Source organism: Artibeus jamaicensis, unplaced genomic scaffold, assembly GCF_021234435.1.
Source record: "Artibeus jamaicensis isolate MK-2021 breed Jamaican fruit bat unplaced genomic scaffold, CSHL_Jam_final contig_464, whole genome shotgun sequence".
NCBI lineage: Eukaryota > Metazoa > Chordata > Mammalia > Chiroptera > Phyllostomidae > Artibeus > Artibeus jamaicensis.
The window spans coordinates 14,739,442-14,765,033 of NW_026521842.1; the positions used below are offsets into that span (position 1 = coordinate 14,739,442).

A 25,592-nucleotide genomic window follows, 5' to 3' on the forward strand; every position below is an offset into this window, starting at 1 on the left:
TACCTGCTGTTGGCTGATCTAGGAGAGCCTCACCATGATGATTCAACTCTGCTGCATGTGTCTCTCAGCCTCATGGCAGTGGCTGAGACACAAGAGGAAGGGCATACCTAACTGCATGAGTAATTGTTATGCTTCTACCTAAAAGTGTCCCATTGGTCAAAGCAAGCTGCATGGCTGAGGTAAGAATCAGATTAATGGCACAGGACAGAGACAGAAGAACTGGTGTGGTCATTGTGACCTATGACGGGCTCTGAATAAGCAGACCTGAGGCACCTAACTCATGCTGATGTGAGCTGAACTTTGAAACAAAGAAAGGTAGTTAGCTAAATCATAAAGCAATGGAGGTACTTTTATAAGATCAGCCTGCATGCCCTAACAACTTAGAAGACTATAAGTACATCTGCATCTTTGCTTCATAGGATGTACATACCCTCCACTTAAAAACCTTTTCCCTATTTCTTGTTTGGAATTTAGATGTGAGTTCTAGATATGCAGCAGCCTTCAAATGACCATAAGTCAGTAGACTGAAGTTGTAAAGAAAGATGGCATCTAACAGCATCAAGTCACTGAAACAACTCCAACTGAGTACCTGTAGCCTTCTTATCACCTGGGTCAGCACCCAGAACCCCTGTGAAATCCCTGCAGAACCACCCTGCCCTTCAGTATTTCAGGCTCCATTATTACTTTTCTTCCTTTCTTCAATCGAAAATCCTGTTTCTTTAGTCAAGCTCCATATGCTTTCACATCTTTAGCAGAAGTGGTGATACTATTTCTCTCCAGGATGGTTTCTCAATTTCTAGAGTGTCAGGTGCTCTGAATAAGACAACAGCCCTCCCCTGACTTCCACATCATCACTGCTAAGAGTAAAGAGGGGGCACCTTGGACTCTCCTGGCAAATCCTTCACAACTCCTTTTCCTCCAGTATTCAGTTTAGCTCCCACTATCTGCTTTGAGACCAGCATTATCCATTATCATGATTCCCTTTATCCTGGCTTATGTGAGTCACACGAGCAGCCCAGGATCCTAGGTCAGTTCCTTATCTCTTGCATTTCAACCCAAATGGCCCTATACATCCATTTTCTGACCCCATTTCCCACCCTCCCCCATCTCTTGAAACCCTTAGGAATTCATTGTCAGTATTGGCAAAATTTTTCTTTTTTTCAAAGTCTGAATTTTTTTCTTCATCTTCCTGCTTAAAAAAAAAAACAAAAAACCAGGGACTCCTTTGAGGAAGAGCTTCCTCTGAAGCAATCTCAAGAAGTAGCTGTTTTCCTCCCACAACCCACAGTGGAATAAGTGTCCTCCTTGTTCCTCATTATTGTTTCCAGACCATTCTGCCTCCCTCCTTCCTAAAACTGTGCAGTTTTGATTCTGATGGTAACCAGACTATGCTACTGCCATCAAAGCCTTACATACTCTCCAACCCTGCTCCTACATGATCTCATTATTATTATTGACGGTCCCTCCAAAACGCTAATTTCTGAAATCTTGACCTCCTTTTCTTTAAGAAGCTTGTCTTCCTCCTTAGCTCAGTTATTCCCCTCATATCTCTGTTTCACCTCTTACCCAGCTTAGATTCCAGGGCCCATTATTACAGCCACTCTTTGAATATACCCTTGGTTCCCCTTCCCCCCTCTTACTTCAGTGTATTTCCCTGACAGAACACAAGCTTTGATTAAATCCAACTCCCCAACTATGCCAGTGCAAGTGAAGCCACTGGACATGGCTGCAGAACTCACATATCTATACTGACTGTCCTCACGTTCAGTTTATGGCCGCTCACTTTGAAAAGGCCATCAGTGTCACCATCGATCCTTCTTACGTTATCCTAGAACAGTTGCAGATGGCCATTCCGCATCTTCTCTGTCTTCAAACTTTCCATACACCCTTCCCCCTCCTCAGATTCAGATGACATTATCTCCTAGTTCACTGAGAAAACAAAACAATAGGACAATGTCCACAAAGTCACGGAATATCATTCCCCCACCTACCTGCATCTGTACTCAGATACTCTCTGCCTTCCCTATTAATAAGGATGAAAGTGCATGTGCTCCAATTTGGGGCCAACTCCTCCACCTGTGCACACCTGATCCCATCACTGCAACCATTTTCCTCTCTCTCCTGAATCATATCCACCAGCAAAGAAACAAGCTGTTTTTTCTCCCATCTAAAAAACTGTTTCTTGCTCTCACTTCCCCTCCCAACTACTGCCCCATTTCCCTTCCCCTTTAAACAGGGAGACCTGGCTATCTTCCCTCCCTACGATTTCTTTCCTCTCATCAGATTTTCATGCTTATGACTCCTCTTGTCAAGGTCATTAATGACATCTATTGGTCAATACACAGTCTTTATCCAATGGTCAATATACAGTCTTTATCCTTCTGAATCTTTCTGAGGCTTTCAACACAACTGGTTATTTATTTCTCATTGAAATATTTTCTTCTCTCGGCTTCCAGAGCACTACACTCACCTATTTTCCTCTTAACTTGATGCTGACTCCTAGGTCTCCTGTCTCCTTCCCTACTTTCTCACTCTTCTCGAGAAGAGAAGAGTGAGTTCTCATTAGCCTCATGGCTCTACTCACCACTCTGTGTCAATGACTCTTAAATATATATCCCCAGCCTAGACCTTTCCTCTAACTATAGATCTATGTATCCAACTGCCTATTCAACATTCCCAGCTGGATGTCCAATAGGCATTTTGGACTTAATACATCCAAAATTAAACTCCTGATTTCCAACCCAAAACCAAATACTTCCATTTTTTAAAATACTCACCTAAGGTATTTATATTGATGTGGGGGAAAGAGACAGAAAGACAGACATTAATGTGAGAGAAAACCACTGATCAGTTGCCCCCTGTCTGTTTTCCAATGAGGGATCAAACCCACAACCTAGGTATGTGCCCTGACCAGGAATCAAACCTGCAACCTTTTGGTGTAGGAGACAATGCTCCACCCAACTGAGCCACCTGCCCAGAGTCCAATATTCCTGTTTTTAAAATTGGCAACCATATCCTTGAATCAGTTTGACTCCTCCCTCACTCTCCTACCAATAGCTGATCCATTGGTGAATTACTGAACACAACTTTTTAAAAAGATGTATTAATAGCTATTTAAACAGAACTCACTAGCTCCACTTACACTATCTTGATCCAAGCCGCTGGTCTCTTGCCTCACCTCCTAGCTGATCTCTCGGCTTCTGCCCTGACCCTCTAATGATTTATTCTCCTCACTGTATCCCAAATGATTTTTTTAAAACACAAGTCTTCCTAAGCAAATACCCTCTCATAGCACCTCACTGCACCCTAAATAGGAGTCAAATTCCCACTAATTCCCACTAATCAGGATTACCACATTCCTACACAATTTGTCCCACTCTGCCCATTGTTGCCTTTCAACTTCCTCTTAAAAAAAAAAAAAAGATTTTATTTATTTATTTTTAGAAAGAAGGAAAGGGAGGGACGAGAGAAAGAAAACCACTGATGTGAGAAAAAAACATCAATTGGTTGCCTCCCTCGTGTGCCCTGAATGGGGACCAACCCCACACCCCAGGCATGTGCCCTGACTGGGAAGCAAACCTGCAACGTTTCACTTTGTGGGACACCACCCAACCAACTGAGCTGCACATGGTCAGGGCATCAACTTCCTCTTTTAATACTCTCCCCCACTCCCAATGATGACCAGTAACATGGTCTTCTGTGTGATTCCTGGCTTATCACCTCTGCCCGTTGTTCTCTTGCCCAGCATGTTTTTTTCCCTCAGGTATTTTCTTTCTTCTCACCTCCTTCAGGTCCTCCCCAAAATGTTACTTTCCCTAACCCTTCTATTTAAAATTGGGACAGCCCCCCTCCCCTGGTCCTGATTTCTATTTTTCTTCTTTTTCTCCACTGCACTTACTACAAGCTGGTATGTTACACATTTTATTGATTTGTTTGTCCCCATCCAAGAGAACACAAGCTCCACAAAGCCAGAGAATTTTGTCTGCTTTGTTCCCTGCTGTTTTGGGGACCTAAAAGTGTTGGGAACTACCCTGCCTGGTTTCAGAAGCTGTAACCCCCCACTATGGCTAAGGCTGAGTGAGCAACCTTTGGACCATAAGCCACTAAGAAAACAAAGCTTATCTCCCTGGCAAGAGTGCCACTTCTGCTCCTTCATCCATAACTGGCCCCCAATGCTTGACCGGTTAGCCAATGCTTGACCTTTCCCAAAGGGAGAGTGACCTAAGACAGGCATGATCATGGGGAGGCCCCAGGGAAGGACTTGGGGGGGCTACAGCAAAAGGGAGTGATGGACCCTCGCCCCTGGGCTTTGACAAAGTCTGAGTCCTCATTCTGTCTGCAAGAAGTCTCCTAATCTCTCAGCTGCCTTACTTCCCCTGCCTGACTTAAGCCTGAAACAATGACAGAAGGTGGTACAGCCCTGTGCTGGAAAAGATGGATTCCCCAGGTGATCATGCCTAAAAAAGAATATGTAAAATCCTGTGAAACCTGCTTTGTTAAGAATGCTCTCAATTAAATGATAAGGGTCAAAGCAGGAAATGAGCTTGTTTCCCAAAGTTTTGTAGCCCTTTAGCTAACAGACCCTGACTCAGAATAGGCCCTTGTAGTTCTTTGTATGCTATCTATTGTTTGATCCTTACTGCCTGACAATGATTAATGAATTTTACCTGTATTCCTGTGCTAATTGAACCCAATAAAAACCTGTCCACGCAAGGGTCAGCACACTCTACTCTTGAGAGAGTAGCCATGCCGTCCCTTTTCCTCCACAGGACTCGGTAGTCTGCATGAATTTGTCCCATATCTCATCCATAACACCATGGACACTGCTGGCCAGTGTCCGCATCACTAAAGCAGACCCTGGTATGTGATTAGTACCCAACAAATATTTTTGGAACCTACTGCATGAGGAAGATTATAAGAATAGAGAGACACCGGTTCTTAAAAGGTGTTTAGAATGAGCCCCATTGCAGTTTTCATCAGAGGAGTAATAAGAATCAGATCCACACAATGAAAGATCATTCTAACTACAGGTGGAGCAAAGACTGGAGGGGGCAGGACTGGAGCTAGAGAGAACAGTTGAGGAGTTGTTGCCAGAAATTGAAAGCAAGAAAAATTGAGAAACTGGGCAATGACTGGTATAGATGTGAAGAGAAGGGGAGCAAATGTGACATTTAGGGGTGGAACAGGCAGACCTTGGTGATCAGTGTCACACACAGAGTTACAGCCACTAGAAGACACCCTTTTATCCTCCCAGACTGCATCACAGATTGCCTCCAGTCTTTGGAGGTTTTTGAAAGCCTGGAGGTAGAATTCTCAGATCACATCCTGGCCCTGTCCCACGTAGGCATCAGCAAGTCCCTAAATCACCAAAGACATACAAGATTGGGCTTTATAAGGAACTCCTGGCTCTTTATTTCCTACTTTCCTCACCTCTCTGCCCAGTTAAGGAGCCTCAAGAAAAGAAGAACTGACAAGAAACTTAATACCATGTTTACCTTTTCCTTAATCCTGACCTACCCTAATTCAGTTTACTCTCCCACTGTTGAAATTAATACTATTGTCAGGGAATCTCTACCCAGGCATCCACCCCCTAGGCCCAACTCATAGAAGCAGGTTTTCCTGATGGCAAATGTCCACTTGATAATCTATTTACAGTAACTAAGATTCCCCTCCTGGAACACTCCTTCAGAAGGTACTGGCTCCCTAGAATGAAGAGGTCCAGCCTCTATAGCTTGCAGACACTGAGCCACAGCAGAAAGCTCCAGTCCTCCAGAATCCATACTCTACACCCAGCCACTTAGCCAGTACCCTAGTCAGGCCTGAAATCAGACTCTGGTAAGCAACACAGGGCTGATGACCAATGCAGGGAGTGTAGTATCACTCAAGCTTCAGGCCTTGACATCCACAACGCAGGCTGATGCTGAGTAAAGTGAGGAACGCTGGCATCCCCACATGAAAAGGAACTCAGGAGTCTGATTGTTCTTGTAGTGTCACAGTGGACAGGAAAGACATGTAGCCCAGGATAGCAATGAAAAAACTCTGATCCTAGTACACAAGGAGCTATGGTCTGGGTAAAGGTAGCTAAAGTGGGTAGTGTAACTGTTGCCACTGGAAACTGTGTTCTTCCATGGGATCAGGAGAAAAGCATTTCATGGACCTACGCATGGGAGATTGAGGCATGGCAAGGTTTATTTGAGTGGTGATCTGCCCCTGGGTTTCCAATGTCCCATCTCTGTCTGTCCCACCATGGGTCAAGCCCAACCTTGTCTTCAGTGAGGCCAAAACAAAGGCCAGTATCCAGAGTTTCTGCTTCACATTAAAGCTTAGTCCTTCAGAGCCTGTGCCATCTGCTGCGAGCCCACACAGCTGCTATGCCCACATGGTTGCGTGTGTTCCGGGGCAAGACAGAGAACACATGAACAAACAGGGTGAGTGCAAGTCACTGGGCAAAAGAGAGAGCTGCTTTGTATGCCTGGGGTTATAACCAGGAGCTTTTCCAAAATATCCAATCAACTGCCCAAGCTTTCACAGGTTCATGATGGGTTCACCCCCTAGTTAGACTGACAGACCTCTATGATCAAGCATCACCCTCTGTGCTCCCCAACTACCTGGTACCAGAGGGACTGGGTGGACAGTGCTTCTGGGAGATTTCCTATGCTCCTAGGATTGTCTCCTTGTAGGCAGAGTATGAACAAATGTATAAATGTTATAGATTATGGAATCTGTAATAGCTTCCTGGCTAAGCAGACAGGCTTATGCCCCCCTAGTTTATTAAGCTCAATGTCTAATTCCCTTTGTTTTCTTCCTTATTAATAATTAGCTAACTATCTACAGTAACACAACCAACAGAAAGATCCTTCTTGACCTCTAAGAACATCAGACTCTGACTCAGGGGCTGACCCAGGGTCTCTTCACCTAGACTGTACACATGGTAAAGATCCCAAGGACAAGGTGGGAGGCACAAAGCTACACTGAATAGTGGTTCCTGGGAGACAACTGTTGTTTTGAGAAGCACCTGTAGTACATGCAGCCTTTTGTAGGAATTCTTAACTTACAAGGACCCCTCGGAACTATGTATGATTTTGTGTTTGTATGATGAGCAAATATTCATTTTTTCTGGAGTGAAGGACTTTATCTTTCATCAGATTTTCTGAGATTGAAAAGGAAAGAGATTGGATCTGTAGAACCTTAACTACATTGTCCAACATGGTAACATCAGCCACCTTTCAAGTATTCAATGGCCACATGTGGCAGTGGCTGCTGAATTAGTGTAAAACATAACATTTCCTCATCAAAAAAAGTTCCACTGGACAGTGCTGCCTTAGCTAAATGGTGCTTTCTCTGTGAAACTTCCTTCAGAAGGCTTGGATATTAGACTTTGGCATTCAAATTTCTTCCCGGTGCTGTGGCATACTATAGACCTTTGGTAGTCCAGTATCTGAACCTGCTGACCACCACCTAGCAGTGACCAGATTGCTAGACGATGCTTTTCTTTGGCCTCTTGGCATTCTACCAGCATGAATCCCTATCAAAAAAAAAAGATGGTAGGTGATATGAATTATTTAGGGATTATGGTGTTTTTCAGTGACCTCATATTTGGGCAGTCTTCAAAAAACATGAAGAGAACATTATAAAGGGCTGGATTAAAACTATGAGTGTTTGCCCTGGCTGATGTGGCTCTGTGGGTTGGGTGTCAGAGTCTGAACTGAAAGGTTGCTAGTTCACTTCCCAGTTGGGGCACATGCCTGGGTTGCAGGCCAGACCAGAGCCCCAGTTGGGGGAGACAGGTGATTGATGTTTCTTTCACACTATTTCCCCCTCCCTTCCTCTGTCTCTGAAAAATAAACAACAACAACAACAACAAAACCCGTCAGTATTCACCAATGATTGACAAAGATGTTTTTCTCTATTTCTTCTCACATGAGGTTAGCAGATACCCCCGTATGTTCAGCAAGGACTGGGGATTACATGGTGGGACAGAGAATTTTGGCAGTTCTTTTCTGTTGATGAATGTGAAGTTTCTATTCTGATAAGTGTTGAAATAGTTCTGCCCTGCTTGTTGACAGTTCTCAGGAGTACAGCAAAAGGAAATAGACTCAATAATCCTGTTCCATGATAACATAGGGAAGTAGCATTGCCTGATAAGTAAGCCTCTGATCCCAAAGGTTTGGAGGCTTTGATCCCCAACCTGGGGTTGAGTCCAGGCTTTGCACTATAAGCCATATTGTATGATCTGGAAAATGTGGAATACACCCCATAAGGCCATGGCAAAGTCTGAATATGATATCCAACTAAGTGTGAGGTGCAGTACCTGGTTTGCAGCAAGCTCTGAACAAATAGTAGCTATGATTATCTTCTATCAGGTCTTCACTCTCCATAATTACTGGGGATGCCTCTGTTTTGGATACCCTGGATTTTTAATTACTGTGAATACTATTTCTTAATTAACGTCTGCTTCCAGCTTGGCCTTTCCAATAGTTCTTCCTGATTTATGAATCACAAAAAAGATGTTATGATATGTGGTGTTACATATAAAGAAAGTGATGGGGCATCTACTTGTACTGAGGCCTGTGCTCACTGATTTGTTAATTACTGAGATCACTATATTCACCACAGAGTTATATGTAACAGGGAAAACTGGAAATAGTCTGAATGTTTGACAATAGAGCACTGAAATATTGACACACGGCAAATCCTTTCAAAGTGATATCCTCCATAAATATTTGTTGACATAGGTAAATGTTTATAATACAATGTGAAGTGAATCAAGGCCAAACACCTGCTGCGTCTCAGAATGCCCTAGAGACATGTGCCGGGAGACATGTCTAGAATGTTTAGTTATGGCTCTGGACCATAGACAACTGAAATGTCCCTTAACATCATCATGGGAGAATTGTGGTATAGTCACACATGGAATAAATAGTACACAGAACTAAAAACAAAAACCCTATAACTATATTCAACATGAGGGATTTTGCAAGGATAATGTGAAGTTTAAAAAGCAAAGTACAAACGAATACATGTAGTATGATTCCATGTGTATAAACGTCAAGCTGAGGAAAACTTAATTGTATTGCTTAAGGTGATGAACTGCAAGGAAAAGTAAGGAACTACTTACAATTAAAGTGGGTGCCTCTGAGGAATGAGGGTGGGGGAAGGTCATGGGAGGGCAGAGATACCTAAGCAGCTTTGGCACTGTTCTGGGTCATTATTATTATTTTTTTTAAGTGGTAGTGCCTTTATAGTATTAGTTAAATTGTACCTTTATGCCCTAAATTTAATTCTATAATTTAAAATGTTTTAACATAAAATAAAGACCAAGGGAAAACAAGTACAATGCAAACCTACATTTTCCAGTACGATCTGAAGTTTACAAATTTTTGCATGTATGGGGTGCAGGGGTGGGGTGTGGAGGGGAGTGGGAGTGGATCAACAGTGGTTTTCTCTGAGCAGCAAAATGTAAAGGAATTCATATTGTCTTCCTTGAACATTTTGTATTTTCAGTGTTTTACAATTAACAAGAATTACTTAAATAATAAGAATAAACGCAGAACTACCAACTCTCTGGTTCCGGCTCTTCATTTTACATCTCTGCATGGAGTCACTTTGAGGAAGAGAAATTTCTCCGTGCTTGAGAGAAATAGGGAGGGAGGGATGGCCACACAAGTGAAATCAATACAAGGAATCACCACGCAGTTGGTCATTTGTGCCAGCAATAAGGCCTCAGGGGTCTCAGCTGATGGAAACCAGTAGATACTTCCCAGATCACCCAGAGCTCAGACACCTCTGCCTGCTCTCTCTCTCTTTCAAAGCCTGGAAAACGAGCCAGCAGCTAAGTAAGAAGTTATTGTGATTCAATAACAACGGTCACTTTTAAACTCATTTTTGTCATAACATCTCATTGGGGCATTACATGTATTAATCCAATCTTAACATTCACAAAAATTCTATCAAGTGGGTATATATGCATATTTTACACTGATGTTCCAGGGCTTAAAAAAGGTGGAATGACTTGCCCAGATGTCTGAATCCAAAGTCAGTGACTTTTATACTATCTTTATTCATGCACATGTTGTAAAAGTTTACTCGACTGTTTTTGTGGGGAAAAAAGGGGCCACATACTAGCCTGACAAGCTCAGGGGTGGCCTGCGTGGCAGCCTTACAAACTCAGGGACCTACAGTAACCACAAAGGATGGTCTGAAATTAAAACTTTCTAACTAAAAGCAGTTTATGGCGGGCAGTCATGTCCTAGGCTGGAATCTAACCTGACAGAAGTTAATCTTTACCTTAATTAATCCTATTGTTTTATTCATCTAGGGCAACATACTTTTGGAATATCAAAGTAATTTCCTTTTTCCAGACTCCTAAGCACAGGCACTGCACCAGAGGGAGACCATATATCCCCTTCTTGTTATTATTACCCTGTTAATTGTTGAATGTTAACTATCCTATACCCAACTACCTAAAAAAAGTGTCTATCCTTTTACTTTTTATACAATCCCCAAAATTCCCCCACACCCCATCTTTGCTTTCTCCCTCCTCCATAACCTTGCACCAATGGATTTCATGTAACCCACTTATGTCTTCTCTTTTGATTATAATGTATAAAGTAAGGTGCAAAAATGCCACTTTCCGGAGTATTTTTTCAATCTGTTAAGATTTTCCTTCCCAGCAATTGTCCTCAGTTTGGCTCTAACAAACACAATTCTCTACAGATCTGAATGTTTCTTACATTGACATTTTATACTCACAACAATCATATGAATTAGCTCAGAGTAGCTGTATGATTGGCCCAAGGAAACACGGCTAGTAAGAAGCTTTAATCTTTTATGTTAACTTGTTTCTTTTTTCTGTGTCTTCATATACATCTAGTCATTACAGTTAGGAGTGAACAGTCAGATGCAATCCAAAACTAGCTTTCTCATTCCAACCCCCTTCTTTTTTTATAAGAGGTAAGATTAAGATAGAAGAGTACAGTGTAAGATTCTGTGGGCATTTTGGTTGTAATTGGTGATTTGCCTATCAACCTCAGTTCCCAGTTTCCCAGGGTTCTCCTTTGTTTTTCTCTGTGCCCTAGGGGAGTTAACCTTCCAACTGCTTTAAAGGAGTGTACATTCCAAGATCATCTCCAAGTTGCCGGAGAGAACACTTCCAGCCTATCTCAAGCAGTCTCCCCACCCCCTTTCGGTGTTAGAGCTGCTAATATCAAAGCTCCCTGGGAGTGGATGCTTTCTCAACGCTATCTTGGAAGGTAGGCCATTTCTTTGGCAGAAGGGAGAGGGCAGTGGAATTTCCTCTGAGAAAGGACAGTTATGCAAAATACGAGGAGGAAGAGGAGAAGAAAACTGAGAAGGGAGTTGGTGAGTCAGAGAAAAGCTGCACGGCTGGGCTAGCGGTGAGCCTCTCTAAAGCCCCAGTATTAACAAGGTAAGAACGGGTTTTCTCTGTATACACCCCTAAAGCAGGGCTTTTACCCCTGGGCTAATGGAGCCCAGCATCAGGTAACCCTGGGTAGTCCCAGCTTAGCTGATTGGAGGTGTACTGATTCACAATAACCTGGAGAATCTTCCTGAGAAAGCATAAATTGCTACTGCTCCTCCATCCCCACATTGCTCCATCTCTAAAAAAGTTACAGGAGCCTAGAATGCCAGGGCTGTTCTTTTGTATATTTTGTAGCCAGTCCCCTACAGCATCTAACTTGTTCAGATCCTGGTTTCAGAGCTCAAGTCTCTACTTTGCTCAGCTTCTCTGTGCAAGTGCTTGGGCATGAAAGACCAGCGATGCAGAGAGCTGCAGGTTTTCTCTAACTTAGGTGAAGTGCAGTGTGATAACTGAACACTCTGGGACCTGAGACCCAGGAGACCTGGGTTCTGATTCTGACATGGCTATTTTTACCACTGAGTCAATTAATTAAAGTTCGGTGTACTTATTCTACAAAAATGGGGGTGTGGATCATCACTGACCTGTACAACTGAACCTTGGAGATACTGTAGGTTTGTTTCCAGATCACATCAATCAAGAGAGTGTCACAATAAAGCGAGTCCCAATCTTTTTACTGGCGGAGGTCTTGCCTCTAATTTGTAAAAAATGCAGTATCTGTGAAACACAATAAAGCGAAGTGCAATAAAATGGGGTATGCCTGCATATCTAACTGGATCGTTGTCCTAGATATCAGAGCTTTCAGAGTCGTGGAGCACCATTCGGATGAAAAGTAAGACTAAGTTATGAGGCCAGCACATCAAACAAAGTAGAAGAGACATCTACCTTATATAGGCAAGCCTGGAACTTCCAACTGCAATTGAAATATACTTTTATATGTGCAAAATAAAAATATCTGGCCTCTGCTTTCCTCACACAGGTCAGTGAGGACACTTTAAACAGTAAAAAAATGCTTTACAAATGTTTATTCATTCATTCATTCATTCAATATGTGTTTCTTGAGCACCTAATATGTGCCAGGCACTGTCAGTGGCATTAGAGACAAAGCAACAGTGAGGACACAGCTCCCATCCTCCTGGTGCTTTCAGTCTAGTTACAGTTTGTTACCATATGGACACCTGTTGCCTGGGTGAAGATAAGCACCAGGGTGTTGGTTTCCTTAACCCAGCTCTGCTCTATTTGTTCTCTCTATTCTCTATCTGAACATATCTTCTGCCACCTATAATTTCAGGTTGTAGAGGCATAATCTCAGCAGAGAATCTAAGTTAGCAATGTGTCGGTGGCCGAAATGCAGGGCTCTCAAATTGATGTCCATCTGTTTTTTCCTCAGTTTCTTCATTTTGTTTCTAAAAGGCTACAGTGTACCTTTTGGGGGGACATCTATAACTCAGCCCTCTGTAATCAGGCTGCTCAATGAGGTCAGCAAACTACGGCCCCTGTGCCACCCCAGTGTCAGTATCCTAAAGTTCTCATGACTCTTCAATGACAGGCCTGTCCTTTGTGCGCCAAGATGATACCACCTGCCCATCACTAGGGCAACATATCTTAAATTATTTTGGGGGTGGTCATGATGGGATGTGCTGAGGGTTTCTTTCCCTTCTTTTTTCCTTTTACTAACTGAGCTGGTTACAGCAAGGAAAGTAATCTGAGTCATGTGTTGCTCTGCAATCAGCCTTTTTTTTTTTAGATTTTATTTATTTTTGAGGGAGAGGAAGGGAGGAAGAAAGAGAGGGAGAGAAACATCTGGGGACCTGGCCTACAACCCAGGCATGTGCCCTGACTGGGAATCAAACCGGTGACCCTTTGGTTCACAGGCTGGCACTCAATCCCGGCCAGGGCTGCAATGGGGCTTTTATTTCTAACTGATGAATGTTTCTCAAAATAATGTTCATTTTTCCCCATTTTAATTACTACATGCTCAGTGTAGAAACTTTTTTCTTTTTGGAGTAAGGTTAGCTGTGCCGTACTGCATCAAAACTCTGACTTATTAATATCTTGTTCCATGCAAATGAGACATTATAGATTCTGTACTAAATAATCAACAGAGTCACCTAAATATTAGTAAATGATATTAAAAAATGATATTAAAGAGACATTCGTATGCATTCTAGAAAAGGACAAGTTTCAGTTTCTGATGCCACTCATTTAGTTATTTGCTTTCTAGCAGTCACTATGCCTCTTCCCACAGTCAACCATTCATTCATTCAACAAGTGTTTGATGAGCTCTAATCACGTGTAAGTTTTATGTACCTGTAAATAACGTGAGACACAGCATTTACTCCTAAATTATAACAGCCAGTGGGAGAGACATTCATCCACAGCTGTTTACTATGCAGTGAGAGATGGATACTAATGGCAAGTTTGGGCACACCTACGTCTCATGGGAAAGCAGTTAGCTCTCAGGGAGAAAGCTGAAATGTAGGCAGAATCTTGAGGGACTAGTGGTCTTGTGAATGTCTCAGGGCTTCTAAATAACTGGGCAAGTTGAGAAGCATGAGATGTAAAGTCTGGACCCTAAGCCACCAAAAAGGAGGGGGGTGACAGGAGATGAAAGATTAAATCAAGGACCCTGGGTACAAGACTTGGGGATTCAGAGTTAATACTGTATGTGTTGGAAAGTGTGGGGGAGGAAAAATAATTTTCCTTCTACCCTTTTAAGTTCTGGCTGAACTAATAATCAAATTAATATGAGGCCTTGGCTGGGTAGTTCAGTTGGTTAGAGTGTTGTCCCAATATGCCAAGGATGCGGGTTCTATCCCTGGTCAGGGCACATACAAGAATCAACCAATGAATGCATAAATAAGTGAAACAACAAATTGATCTCTCTCAAATGAGTCAATACAATTTTTTTTTAATTAACATGAGACATTAACAGAAGAAAATGACCAAATTTTCATATGGGGGGTCCAGAAGAGTATGAGACCGGAGGACTGATTGGGCAGTTAAGGCTTATACGCCATCTTGAGCTAAGGAGAAGGGAACAGTAGGGGGTTTAGGTTAGGACTTCAAAGGGGAGGAAGTAAATTCACATAAAGATAGAAAAGCTAACATTTTGTAAATAAATATTTGCTGGGTCATTTTTAACAATGGGACACAGAGAGGACTTTGATCATATTTAGTTTATATTAAACTATAGTTATCTATTAACAATAGGCTCCCTTCCTGGAAGCAGGTCTTCTATCTAAATTCTTTTATTTAGTTAAGGAAAAGGTTAATGATTCTGAGTCTTTTATTTCTTTAAAATAACCATCTTAAAATAATATTTTGGGGTGGCACACTCTGCTTCCCTCAAAAGTTATGCAAGGATTTTAAGGAAGGGAACAACAGACTTGTGCTTTTAACAGGTAGTTTTTTTGGCAACAACGAATGATGAGGAGAGCTGAGAGACAGAAGAGGCTGCTCACTGCCAGAGCCAGGATAGAGGTGAGCAGATTTAGGGTTCCTGCAACAGGGAGGGTGGCACTCAAGCATGCAATTGAACAGCCAGAAAAGAATGCTCAGGAAGGTGGACTAGAGATTCTGAGATGGAGTCAGGTCACAGACTTCCCCAAAATGCTTGTCAACTCCAAGGACTACAGAGGAGATAAGCACGGAACAATCAGGGAAAGGTGTTGGTTAGTTTAGAAGAGATTGTCATAAAAAGCCTCGGGTTTCCTTTTCTTTAGGGAGCCATGTCACCTCGCTTCTCCCAGGGTTTCCAGAAGGTTCATCTTTACCACTGATTACAGTATCTGCAGAAATGAGCTTTGCCCAAGACACACTTTAAAGTATCCCTAGCTGTTCTGGTCACGGGTTGCCTAGATCCAGCATGTGTCTAGATTCCAGTGACAAGAGATGGGACTCACTATACAAAAGCATTACTTTCTGCCCAGGGAAAGAAAAAGCAAAGAAGTCAGGGTTTCCATGGGAATTCCTGAGAATCATGGACAACTAAAGCCTGAGGCCAACTGGGGACAGAATTAGAAACTCAGCTCCAGCCCCGGGAGAAAGGGGGCAAGAGGCCAGGTGCTACTGGCCAGCAAGAAGGGCTCAAAGCCATGAGCCCACTCAGGGCACTAAGCTGGCTCAAAGCCAAGACAGGAGGAGGGAAGGAGTAACTTTGCAAAGTTTATGTTTCTAATCCTAAGGAAATGTTAGCTTTTTCCTGAGTTGATTTTAGACACTGCTTATAAAATTCTATCCCAGTTTCCTTACAATTGTGCACAGGTCAATTTCTTCTCTTCTTTATGTTTCCTCTCTCTTGCTTCACTGTTTCCCTCCGGTCTGTTCCAAACTGATCCTCACGCTCACACTGCCTTTGGAGAAGATCTCTTATTAAAGTCTTTGTGATGTGGGGTGGGGGACATAGGGGTAAAGGGGAAGAGGGTGGGCCATTATCAATAATGGCCTAGTTTCTGATCATTTCCTCTTGGGCTCAAGTTTAAACGAACTAGGCGCACACCTTAGCTATTCCCATACTAACCTAAAGGGCCAAGACAGGAATTACCACTCATTGACATTTTCCTCACATATAGCAAAGCACTTTCCGGACACCAAAGAGAGATGATCCTCACTGGATCCTTTTGGCACATGGGGAGGAAATGCATTGTTGTAATGAATGGAAGAGAAGGGTTTCTGTGCCACGGCCACACAGGGCTTGGCCTAGGTCATCACACCCTTCCTAGAAGGTTTAGGGGACTTCCATGGGAAGCCCATGAACTGGCAAAGAATGTTCTACTTCTTTAGGACGCAAGCAGTAAACTCCAAGCATCACATCTGTGGCTGCCCAATTCCTTCTCTAAACTCCACTCCCCAGAATTGCTGGAGACACAGAGAATGGTTTATGACCAGAGTGAAGGCTTTATGAGCAATAGATAACAAAAGTACATACCAAACCGTGAGTACATATATCTGTACTCAGAGTTTATGACCAGTATGAAAGTTATATGAGCAAAAGATAATAAAGGCACATGTGTCTATACTCTTTGACTTAGTGATTCTACTTCTGGGTAATAAACATAAGCATAAAAGTCATTAAAGTTTTTGAAATGGTAAAAGGCCAGAAATAACTCAAAAGCCCATCAATGAGGAAACTGGTTGAATAAATTATGGTATACCCACACAATAGAATTCTATGTAGTAGTAAAAAGGAACAAGGAAAGATTTTAGGTAATGCCACTGAAAGCTTTCCAAGACACATTGTTATGTTAAAAAAGCAAGGCATGGCACATGTGGATTGCCTTCTACTGTTTGCATTAAGAAGAGGGGAAAAATTTAGAACACATGTACATTTGAATTTTCTTGTTATGCAAAAAGCAACTGAAAGGACACACACAAAACAGCAAGTTGCTACCTTGGAGCAAGTTTAGAGATAGGCAGATAGAGGATGGGTGTTGGAAGTAGACTTCTCACTGACAGTGATGACAAAAAGACCGGCTAAGAAATAAATATTAGCTGTCAGTAAATAGAGAAGATGTTACTGATTCAGAAGGTGATAAAAATTGTAGGTGTTCTTTCCCTCAGAACGATGCTATGACCCGTCTAAAAAGGTATGTCATTACCCCTGTTTACAAATAGCTCTAGTTTTCTAATTTATGACTTTAGGCCTCTTCCACAGACACACTGCTTGTCATGGGATATCCCCTTACCTATCATGTGACATGTTAAAGACCTGGAGTGTGACAGGCGAGGCTGCGGGCTGATAGGTACTCCCCTTATTTATTTTCTGCATGTAGAATCTTAGGAAGCCTTCTTTTAAATTCTGAGTCTGTGCATTTAATGCCCATAATAATGATACTTTTTTTGTACATTGTTTTTGCTTATTTCATTGTTTTTTAATTTTCTAATTATAGTTAATATTCAATATTATTTTATTTTAGTTTCAGGTCTATAGCATAGTGCTTAGACATTTATATACTTTATAAAGTGGTCCTCCAATATTTAATACTTTTTAAAACAATCTGAACTAGTGACTATCACCTATTAAGAGCTTTTTAAAAAACTGATAAGACCTGTCACAAGAAAATAGCAAACTCTAAATCCAGCTCCAGTTACTATCTAGAAATATAGCTTCTCTTCTTTATTAAAGCTTGAAGGAAGAATTTCTGGGTTATATCTTGACATGCAAATTAGCACCTTGCTACTATTAATATTTTACCCTTTGTGAAAGAGCTATTTTATGTCTTAAGAGTTATTTATGTCAGGAAGTCATAAACAAAGATACAGAAGATACAGAATCATCTTAACCCCTTAAAGTGGGTTAAGATCCCCCTTGGAATAATATCCCAGAATAGCACTGAGAACCATGGTCTCTTCACAGAGAGTCAACCCTGAATGTGGCAGGAGTAAGTTCAGGACCACCACCAATCTGTATGAGCATTAGAGTGAACTACAAAGTGAAGTTCATTTCTCTACATATCTCACCACATCTAACAACTAGCAAATCAATCTAATATACTCATTCTGCTGAGTATATTAGGTACTTTAATGTCACCTACCAGAACATTTTTTCATAATAAACCTTAAACTCTAGATGAGATGGCATTCCCTGGCGTTGTACAGTACACACCTGCCCCACCACACACAGCCCTGAGCAGGTTGTGTCAGGGGTTAAGCACCGGCCCCAGCAGCAGCATGGTCGCTGACAGGCCAGGGTCACTACTGCAGCTCTCAGGTTGGATTGCCACACTTCATAGAGTTGGCTGTTAAGGAAACGATTCAACCTAAACAGTTTCAGGTAATTTATTACCTACACATGTGAGGTCAGCACTGGGTCAGCTCCTCATATCCCTAGTCCCAAGGAATGAGACCAAATCAGGGGGGAACCACATGATTTGTGGCAATAACTCCAAACTAAAGCCAAGCAGCTTTATAGCGTGCGGCCACAACATTAGGGGACTGGAAGTCCTGTGCTTAATTGAGATAAAGGAAGACAGTGTGGGGATCTCAAGGTAGGAGGGTGGGTGATGGCCTCATGGCAGTTCTTCCCAAGCCACCTCATCTTCCTTTGTTTCAGAAGGAATCGCAGGACTTTCAACCAAAACTTGGGCCAGAATGCAGTTAAGCTTTGCCTCGCGGTCTGTGTGAAGACGTCCCCAGGGTGCCAGGATGGGGCTGTTCCCCTACATTGATGAAATATGGCGGAGTTCAGACATTTTAGTAACTCAAAGGACAAGAGAGACCAGGAGGGACGAAGTAAAGAGCCTAAAACAAACAGAACTTATTGCCAAGGAACAGAAATTGATTCTCTGGAGGATTTGTGCAACTGTTTGCAAGAAGACTCCAGCTCTCTGCATTGCTCATTGGTGGGGGTCAGGGAGAAGGTGGCTTTAACTAGAAAGGGGATAGATGACAGACACCAAAAACGACAGCCTATCACAGCCCCTCTGCTTGTTCCTTAAAGGTCTCCCACTTCAGCAAGATGATACTGCCCAAAACAATGCCACTGCTGTTGTTCCTGGTCTCCCAGATAGCCATCTGCCTCATATTCACCCATTTTTACAGCAACAACTTCAACTCCCCATCTAGGAGGGAGGGGCTCAAGACCATGCACGTCCTGGTCCTGTCTTCCTGGCGCTCTGGCTCTTCTTTAGTGGGGCAGCTTTTTGGGCAGCACCCAGATGTCTTCTACCTTATGGAGCCTACCTGGCACATCTGGGGGACCTTCACACAAAGCACTCCATGGAGGCTGCATATGGCGATGCGGGATTTGATACGTGCCGTCTTTCTGTGTGACATGAGTGTCTTTGACGCCTACATGGAACCTGGTCCCCGAAAACAGTCCAGCATCTTCCAGTGGGAAACCAGCCGGGCCTTGTGTTCCCCACCGGCCTGCGACATCTTCCCTCGGGATATGATCATACCCCGTGCTCACTGCAAGCTCCTGTGCAGTAAGCAGCCCTTTGAGGTGGTAGAGAAGGCCTGTCGCACCTACAGCCACGTGGTGGTCAAGGAGGTGCGTTTCTTCAACCTGCAGGTACTCTACCCACTACTGAGGGACCCTTCCCTCAATCTGCACATTATACACCTGGTCCGGGACCCTCGAGCAATGTTTCGTTCCCGAGAACACACCAGGGAGGAACTCACGATTGACGACAAAATTGTGATGGGACAGGAGTGGCAGAAACTCAAGGAGGATGACCGCCCCTACTACGCGTTGCAGGTCATCTGCCAAAGCCAGCTAGAGATCTATAAGGCCGTGCAGACTTTGCCCAAAGCCCTCAAGCAGCGCTACCTGCTCATACGCTATGAGGACCTGGTCCGAGACCCCCTGGCCCAGACTGCTCGAATGTATGGACATGCAGGGTTGAAATTCTTGCCCCACCTCCAGACCTGGGTGCGTAACATCACTCGAGGCAAGGGCACAGGTAGTTATGCCTTCTCTACAGATTCCAGGGATGCCCTCAAAACCTCCCAGGCCTGGCGCTGGTCCTTGCCTTACAGCAAGGTTCCTCAGATTCAGAAAGTCTGCGGTGACACCATGAAGTTGTTCGGCTACCACCTCCTCAAATCAGAGCAAGAGCAGAGGAACCTGTCACTGGATCTTCTGTCTGCCTGGAACCCCGCTGGGCAATTCCATGAAGAGGATTAGGAGGCTCTGTCTCCACTCGGCACCAGCCTCAGCCACACTAACTGAAGGCTGCTTCTAACCCTTACTCATCCATATTTTGCCATGTATAATGAGCTCCCATGTATAATGCATACCCATGTTTTTGTGTGCATTACACACGGGATTATTAGACCCATTATTACACCCATGGTATGTAATCATTATACCCACCTCTCCTAACAAGAAGGGATGTTTCTCCCAGTCTTTGCAACATTCCCCAGATCTAGTTGTGTATTACCATCAGTTAAAATTTTATTTTGCCATGGCTTACCTTAGATTTGCTGGAGTAGGAATCTCCCAGGGTGAGGGATGGGAAATATACACAGCAAGTGATCCAAGTGACTCTTCCACAGCCAGCCTGGCAACAGTACAGGCTGCCCTGGCCAGCAGCACTGTCAGCCTTCTTGCTCTAAGACAGGTGACTTTCCATGACATGCCAAGTATCTATACCACTGACTCCTGACACTGGTGCTGTCCTGAGGCTAGAAGGAAATAGGAAGAAGGTCTGTATCTGTCTAGAATTCCATAGTCCTCTGAGTCCTAGCTTTTTTAATAATTCATTTTGCCCAAACCTGAGAGGTAATGTCACTTCATCTTTCCTTGTGTTCCCACTCCCACTCTGACATGGCCCTCAGATCATAAAGCTCCTTGAATGTCAGGTGGTGTCTCTCCCCCTCTCCTCTGCCAAGTAGCTGTTGGGCTTATCACCACCAAAGACACTTAAGAAGCTACCTTTGCCAGCTGGGTCTTTAAAGTTAATTTATATGGGGCTTTAAAGGAGTGAATTTATCCTAACATCTAATCCCAAGCCACTCTAGACACTCCTCAAGAGCCTAGGATCTCCCGAGCAAATGCTCTTGCCTCTACAAACATAAGACAGTCTAACAAAAGGTCACGCTCTATCACCTCTTTAAAAATCCAGTGTTGAGAGATACGTCGTAAGCAATGGAACAGTCTCCTGGCCATGCGTTCTGGTGGCTGACACTGGATTCAGTGATAAGAGTGGCAGTACACCCGCCATGGATATGGGGAGTCCGGGGAGCTGAGAACCTGTGAAGAGCATAGAAGATGGTGTTCTAGGAAACAGCCTTTCTAATTTGGAGACATCTGTTCCATCCCCAAATCCCAGCAACAGAGAAGGTATCCGCTTGTCTCCTCAGCCTAGTTAGCTACATGGGGCATGAGGATGTTCAAACATAGATGACGGATGAATCTGATCTGACCTTCTCAGGCTAGTATTCAGATTTGGGGAACAAGGTCTCTTCTGTCTACATCAAGCATAATGGCCTCAACTGCCTCATTTCAGGACAAAAATTCATGGCTTAAAAGAAAATCATACTGGGTAACTACCCTAAGCTCTCTCCACTTTGGGGAGAGAAAGGTGTCAAACGTTGTAAACAGTTTTTTTTGAAGGGTGAGAAAGATAGTTTTGAAACAAAGAGGCTTTGACTGTTTACTGTTACTATGTGGCTTCATTTTCTAGATGAGAGCAATTGCTAAGTTTTTTGTAAATGTTAATCAAAACTATTTTTTCAACTTATTAATAGTAGTAATGGAGAGACATGGGAAGGTTGAATCAACTTTTGTAACTTTTGTGCAAAAGTCTGCCATTATTTTGTCTATAACATGTATCTCAGAAAACGGTTTATAATTTACTATGTGATTTAAACCCAAGCTAAATTAAATTAACTTTACTGACTATGTACATTACCATGACTACTATTAAATTACTTTCACAGGCTAGCAAAGCAAAATTAAAAATGAATATATGTGAGTGACACAGGCCAATCAACAACAAATCTCTGAGAGTCATTTGCTGGGGATCCCCAACACCCTGGGATTTCTGCTGAAGGCTATATCCCTCTTCTGCATAAAATGTTCCTGGTCAAAAAAAAAGTTCCCGGTCATTCAGAGAAAGGTTATTTTTTAAATACAATATTGAGGAAAAATAATTATAAATATCCAGAGTAAAGAGATTTGAATACAGCATTTCAGTTAAAGGGATTCTTCATTCAGTTCATACATTTAATGGACATCTACTATGTGCCGAGGAATGGCTGAGGTGCTATGGATACAGCAGCAAACAATAGGCAAAGCCCCTCCTTTTATGCAGCTTATATTTCAGTCAGGCCATTTCTCCCACTTGGAATACCCTATTCTGTTCTGCCCCAATTTCTCTGGCTTGTTTTTGTGATCCCTCAGTTCTCAACTAAAGCACCTCCTCTGGCAGTTTTCCTGGTTTTATCCTTAAGCCTCTATTGAATGTCACGTAGACAGGCTTTCCACTATCGTAAAATTATCACACTATAATAAAACCCTCCAATTTCCATATTTTAGCTCTTTGAGGGCAGACACTATCTTACTCACTCTGGTATAACCAATGCCTAGCACAGCTCCTAGCACACTCAATAAATAACGATCTCATCCGCATTTTCATAAAGGGCTCATTCTGTATGTAATACTTAGATAAAAGGCCAATCACAGAAACTTCTATTCTGAGAAACACAGTGACATTTAAAGATTCAAATAAGAAAGAACTGACATTTAAGTTCTGTGTTTGAGAGAAAGGAGAGAAGCTGAATCTTAAAGCTGACAGCTTAGAAGTGCTGAGTCAAGTGGGGTGGCAGGTGGAAAGAGAGGAATGAAGATGAGATTGGAGAATTAGATTGACTAGTATTTCTTTTTTTTTATTTTATTGATTATGCCATTACAGTTGTTCTATTCCCCCCTTCATTCCCCTCCACCCTGCATCCCCCCGCCCCCACCATTCCCCTCTTTAGTTTATGACCACGTGTCTCAAGTTCTTTAGATTCTATATTTCCCCTACTATTCTTGCCCTCCCCCCTATTTATTTTCTACCTACTGTCTATGCTACTTATTCTCTGTACCTTCTCCCCCCTTCTCCTCCTCCCACTCCCCTGTTGCTAACCCTCCATGTGATCTTCATTTCTATGGTTCTGCTCCTGATCTAGCTGTCTGCTTAGTTTGCTTTTGTTTTAGATGTGGTTGTTAATAACTGTGAGTTTGCTGTCCTTTCACTGTTCATCTTTTTTATCTTCTTTTTCTTAGATAAGTCCCTTTAACATTTCATATGATAAGGGCTTGGTGATGATGAACTCCTTGAACTTGACCTTATCTGAGGAGCACTTTATCTGCCCTTCCATTCTAAATGAAAGCTTTGCTGGATAGAGCAATCTTGGTTGTAGGTCTTTGGATTTCATGACTTGGAATACTTCTTTCCAGCCCCTTCTTGCCTGTAAGGTCTCTTTTGAGAAATCTGCTGACAGTCTGATGGGAACTCCTTTGTAGGTGACTGTCCCCTTAGCTCTTGCTGCTTCTAGGATTCTCTCCTTCATCTTAATCTTGGCTAATATAATGATGATGTGCCTTGGTGTGTTCCTTCTTGGGTCCAACTTCTTTGAGACTCTCTGAGCTTCCTGGATTTCCTGGAAGTCTATTGCCTTTGCCAGATTGGGGAAATTCTCCTTTGTTATTTGTTCAAATAAGTTTTCCACTGGTGGCTGTTCCTTTCCCCCTTCTGATACCCCTATAATTCGGATGTTGGAGCGTTTAAAGATGTCCTGGAGGTTCCTAAGTCTCTCCTCATTTTTTTGAATTCTTGGTTCTTCATATTTTCCTGTTTGGTCATTTTTTCCTTCCTTCTGGCTCACTCCCTTGATTTGAGTCCCAGTTTCCTTTTCATCACTATTGGTTTCCTGTGCATTACCATTTATTTCAATTAGTTTAGCCTTCATATGTTCCTCTAATTTGAGACTAAAATCAACCAGTTCTGTGAGCATTCTGATCACCAGTGTTTTGAACTGTGCATCTGAAAGTTTTGCTATTTTTTCATCACTTAGAGTTATGGGCTCTGGGGCTTTGAGATCTTCTTGAGCCATTTTTGGTCTGTTTGCACCCGTTAAGTATGAGGAACGGAACCTTAGCCTGGTGTTTACCAGGGCGGGGCCACCCAGGTCGCTGAGTTGTGACGCTGTATGTGGGGGCAGGGTCAGAGCAGGGAAATGGCAGCCCCCTCTGCTGCCTCTCGCCACTGGGGCCTGCTCGGTCCCATCTCACCACCCACTCCCTCGCTGGTCTATCTGCACACGAATGCGCAGTCCACAGTCAACCTGCTGCCCTACGCCCTCGCTGGGTCCACCCGATGCAAACCCCACGCCTGGGATCCGCACGCCAAAGTCCATCTGACTAAGTTTTCCTGTGCAACCCCGATCCGCCAGCTGCTGGCTTCGCCCCTCTTATTGGTCAGGCTGAAGAATTTGTTGCTATCAGACTTCAGAAAAGTTCAATTTTCTGTGTTCTGGCTGTGTTTTCTGTTGCTAATATTTTGTTGTCTCTAAACTTGGTTGTGTGAGAAAGCATGGCGTCTCCACCTATGCCTCCATCTTGGCGGAGGTCCTCTGACTAGTATTTCTAATAGTGATATTACCATGGCAAGAGAAAATTGCGTTGGGTTTTCTGAGGAGCTGCATGTGTTCATAGGGAACAGCATGTGAACTCACCAAGTGCCATCTGGAAGCATTTGGCAAATAATTGCTTACTGATTGCCTTCCGATTGGTTTTTAGCCAAATCTCCAAGCAGAGAGTTTCTGGCTTGTTTTTTATTGCCTCTCCACCATCATATTGGCAAAGTATAGTTAAAGGAGTGGCCTAGGAGAATAGAGTCATCTTTGGTTCTTTCTTGTCTTTCACTGTCCACATCCTATTCATCAGCATGTCAACTTGACTTCCAAAATACACCCCGAATCAGACCACCTCTCCCCGTCTCCAGTGAATGTTACGGTGTGCATCCAAACCAACCTCAAATGTCACCTGAATTACTGACAGAGCCTCCTAGTGGCTTTCTTGTCTCTTTGTGCCCTTCAGAGTTCACCTTCCATTTACTAACCATAGTGACCTACCTAAAGGGTAAATTAGATGTCAATTCTTTGCCTACAGTCCTCTAGTAAACAGCCCAGGTGACTATAAATTGGAGAATGGACCCCAAAAATGGTAAATTCGTATCATGCAATAATATTCAGCAATAAAAAGAAATGAACTACTGATTCCTCCAACATGAATGCCTCTCAGAAGCATTAGGGTAAGTTTTACAGGAAACAGTTTATACTGTATGGCTTTTTTTTTATATACAGTTCCAAAACAGGAAAAACTAACATGGTAGGGAAAAAATCGTAACAGTAGTTACCTCTGGGGGACAGGAAGTGGTGGTGATTGACTGGGAAGAGACATGAGGGAACTTTGTTGGAGGAAGGGGGAATGCAAATGTTTTATATCCTGATAGGAGTGTGGGTTGCCTAGGTGCATGAATTTTTCAGAACTCAATGATAGTGCAACTTAAGAATTATATATTTCATTGTATATAAATTTTATCTCAAAAGTTAAAAAACTGCAAATGAATACTAAATTCTACTTTGTAACTTATATAAATATCTAACTACTGTCACTGTACACATATGTACACATCTATTGGCATGTGCCCCAACTGGAAATGGAACCGGCAACCTTTCAGTTTGCAGGCTGGCTCTCAATCCACTGAGTGCCACACCA

General features: G+C 42.9%; 1 protein-coding gene and 1 long non-coding RNA gene across 3 annotated transcripts in view; one reads left to right on the forward strand and one right to left on the reverse strand.

Annotated features, from left to right (window-relative positions):
- LOC128627656 (uncharacterized) overlaps positions 1-25,592 on the reverse strand; it is a 56,553-nt gene that overhangs the window by 20,771 nt on the left and 10,190 nt on the right. Inside the window, exons 3-4 of the long non-coding RNA XR_008391904.1 lie at positions 20,934-21,077; positions 20,299-20,509 (exon numbers count right to left, since the gene is read on the reverse strand). This is a non-coding gene — a long non-coding RNA (uncharacterized LOC128627656). The remainder of the gene's footprint in view (positions 1-20,298; positions 20,510-20,933; positions 21,078-25,592) is intronic.
- Positions 11,304-20,305, forward strand: CHST4 (carbohydrate sulfotransferase 4). 2 transcript variants are annotated; one of them, XM_037164275.2, is made up of 2 exons: positions 11,304-11,428; positions 18,822-20,305. In XM_037164275.2, the coding sequence occupies exon 2, from the start codon at positions 18,840-18,842 to the stop codon at positions 20,007-20,009; it is 1,170 nt and encodes a 389-aa protein (XP_037020170.2). In that variant the 5' UTR covers positions 11,304-11,428; positions 18,822-18,839; the 3' UTR covers positions 20,010-20,305. The 2 variants fall into 2 exon arrangements, with proteins under 2 accessions (XP_037020170.2, XP_037020162.2); XM_037164267.2 differs by lacking the exon at positions 11,304-11,428 and adding an exon at positions 14,794-14,863.

What these genes read in the sequence shown, in the direction of transcription:
- CHST4 (XM_037164267.2), top strand. Translation starts at nt 14,807, where the DNA reads ATGATGAGGAGAGCTGAGAGACAGAAGAGGCTGCTCACTGCCAGAGCC. An exon ending in CTGCCAGAGCCAGGATAGAG is followed by an intron (nt 14,864 to 18,821) that starts GTGAGCAGATTT and finishes TGTTCCTTAAAG; the next exon opens with GTCTCCCACTTCAGCAAGAT.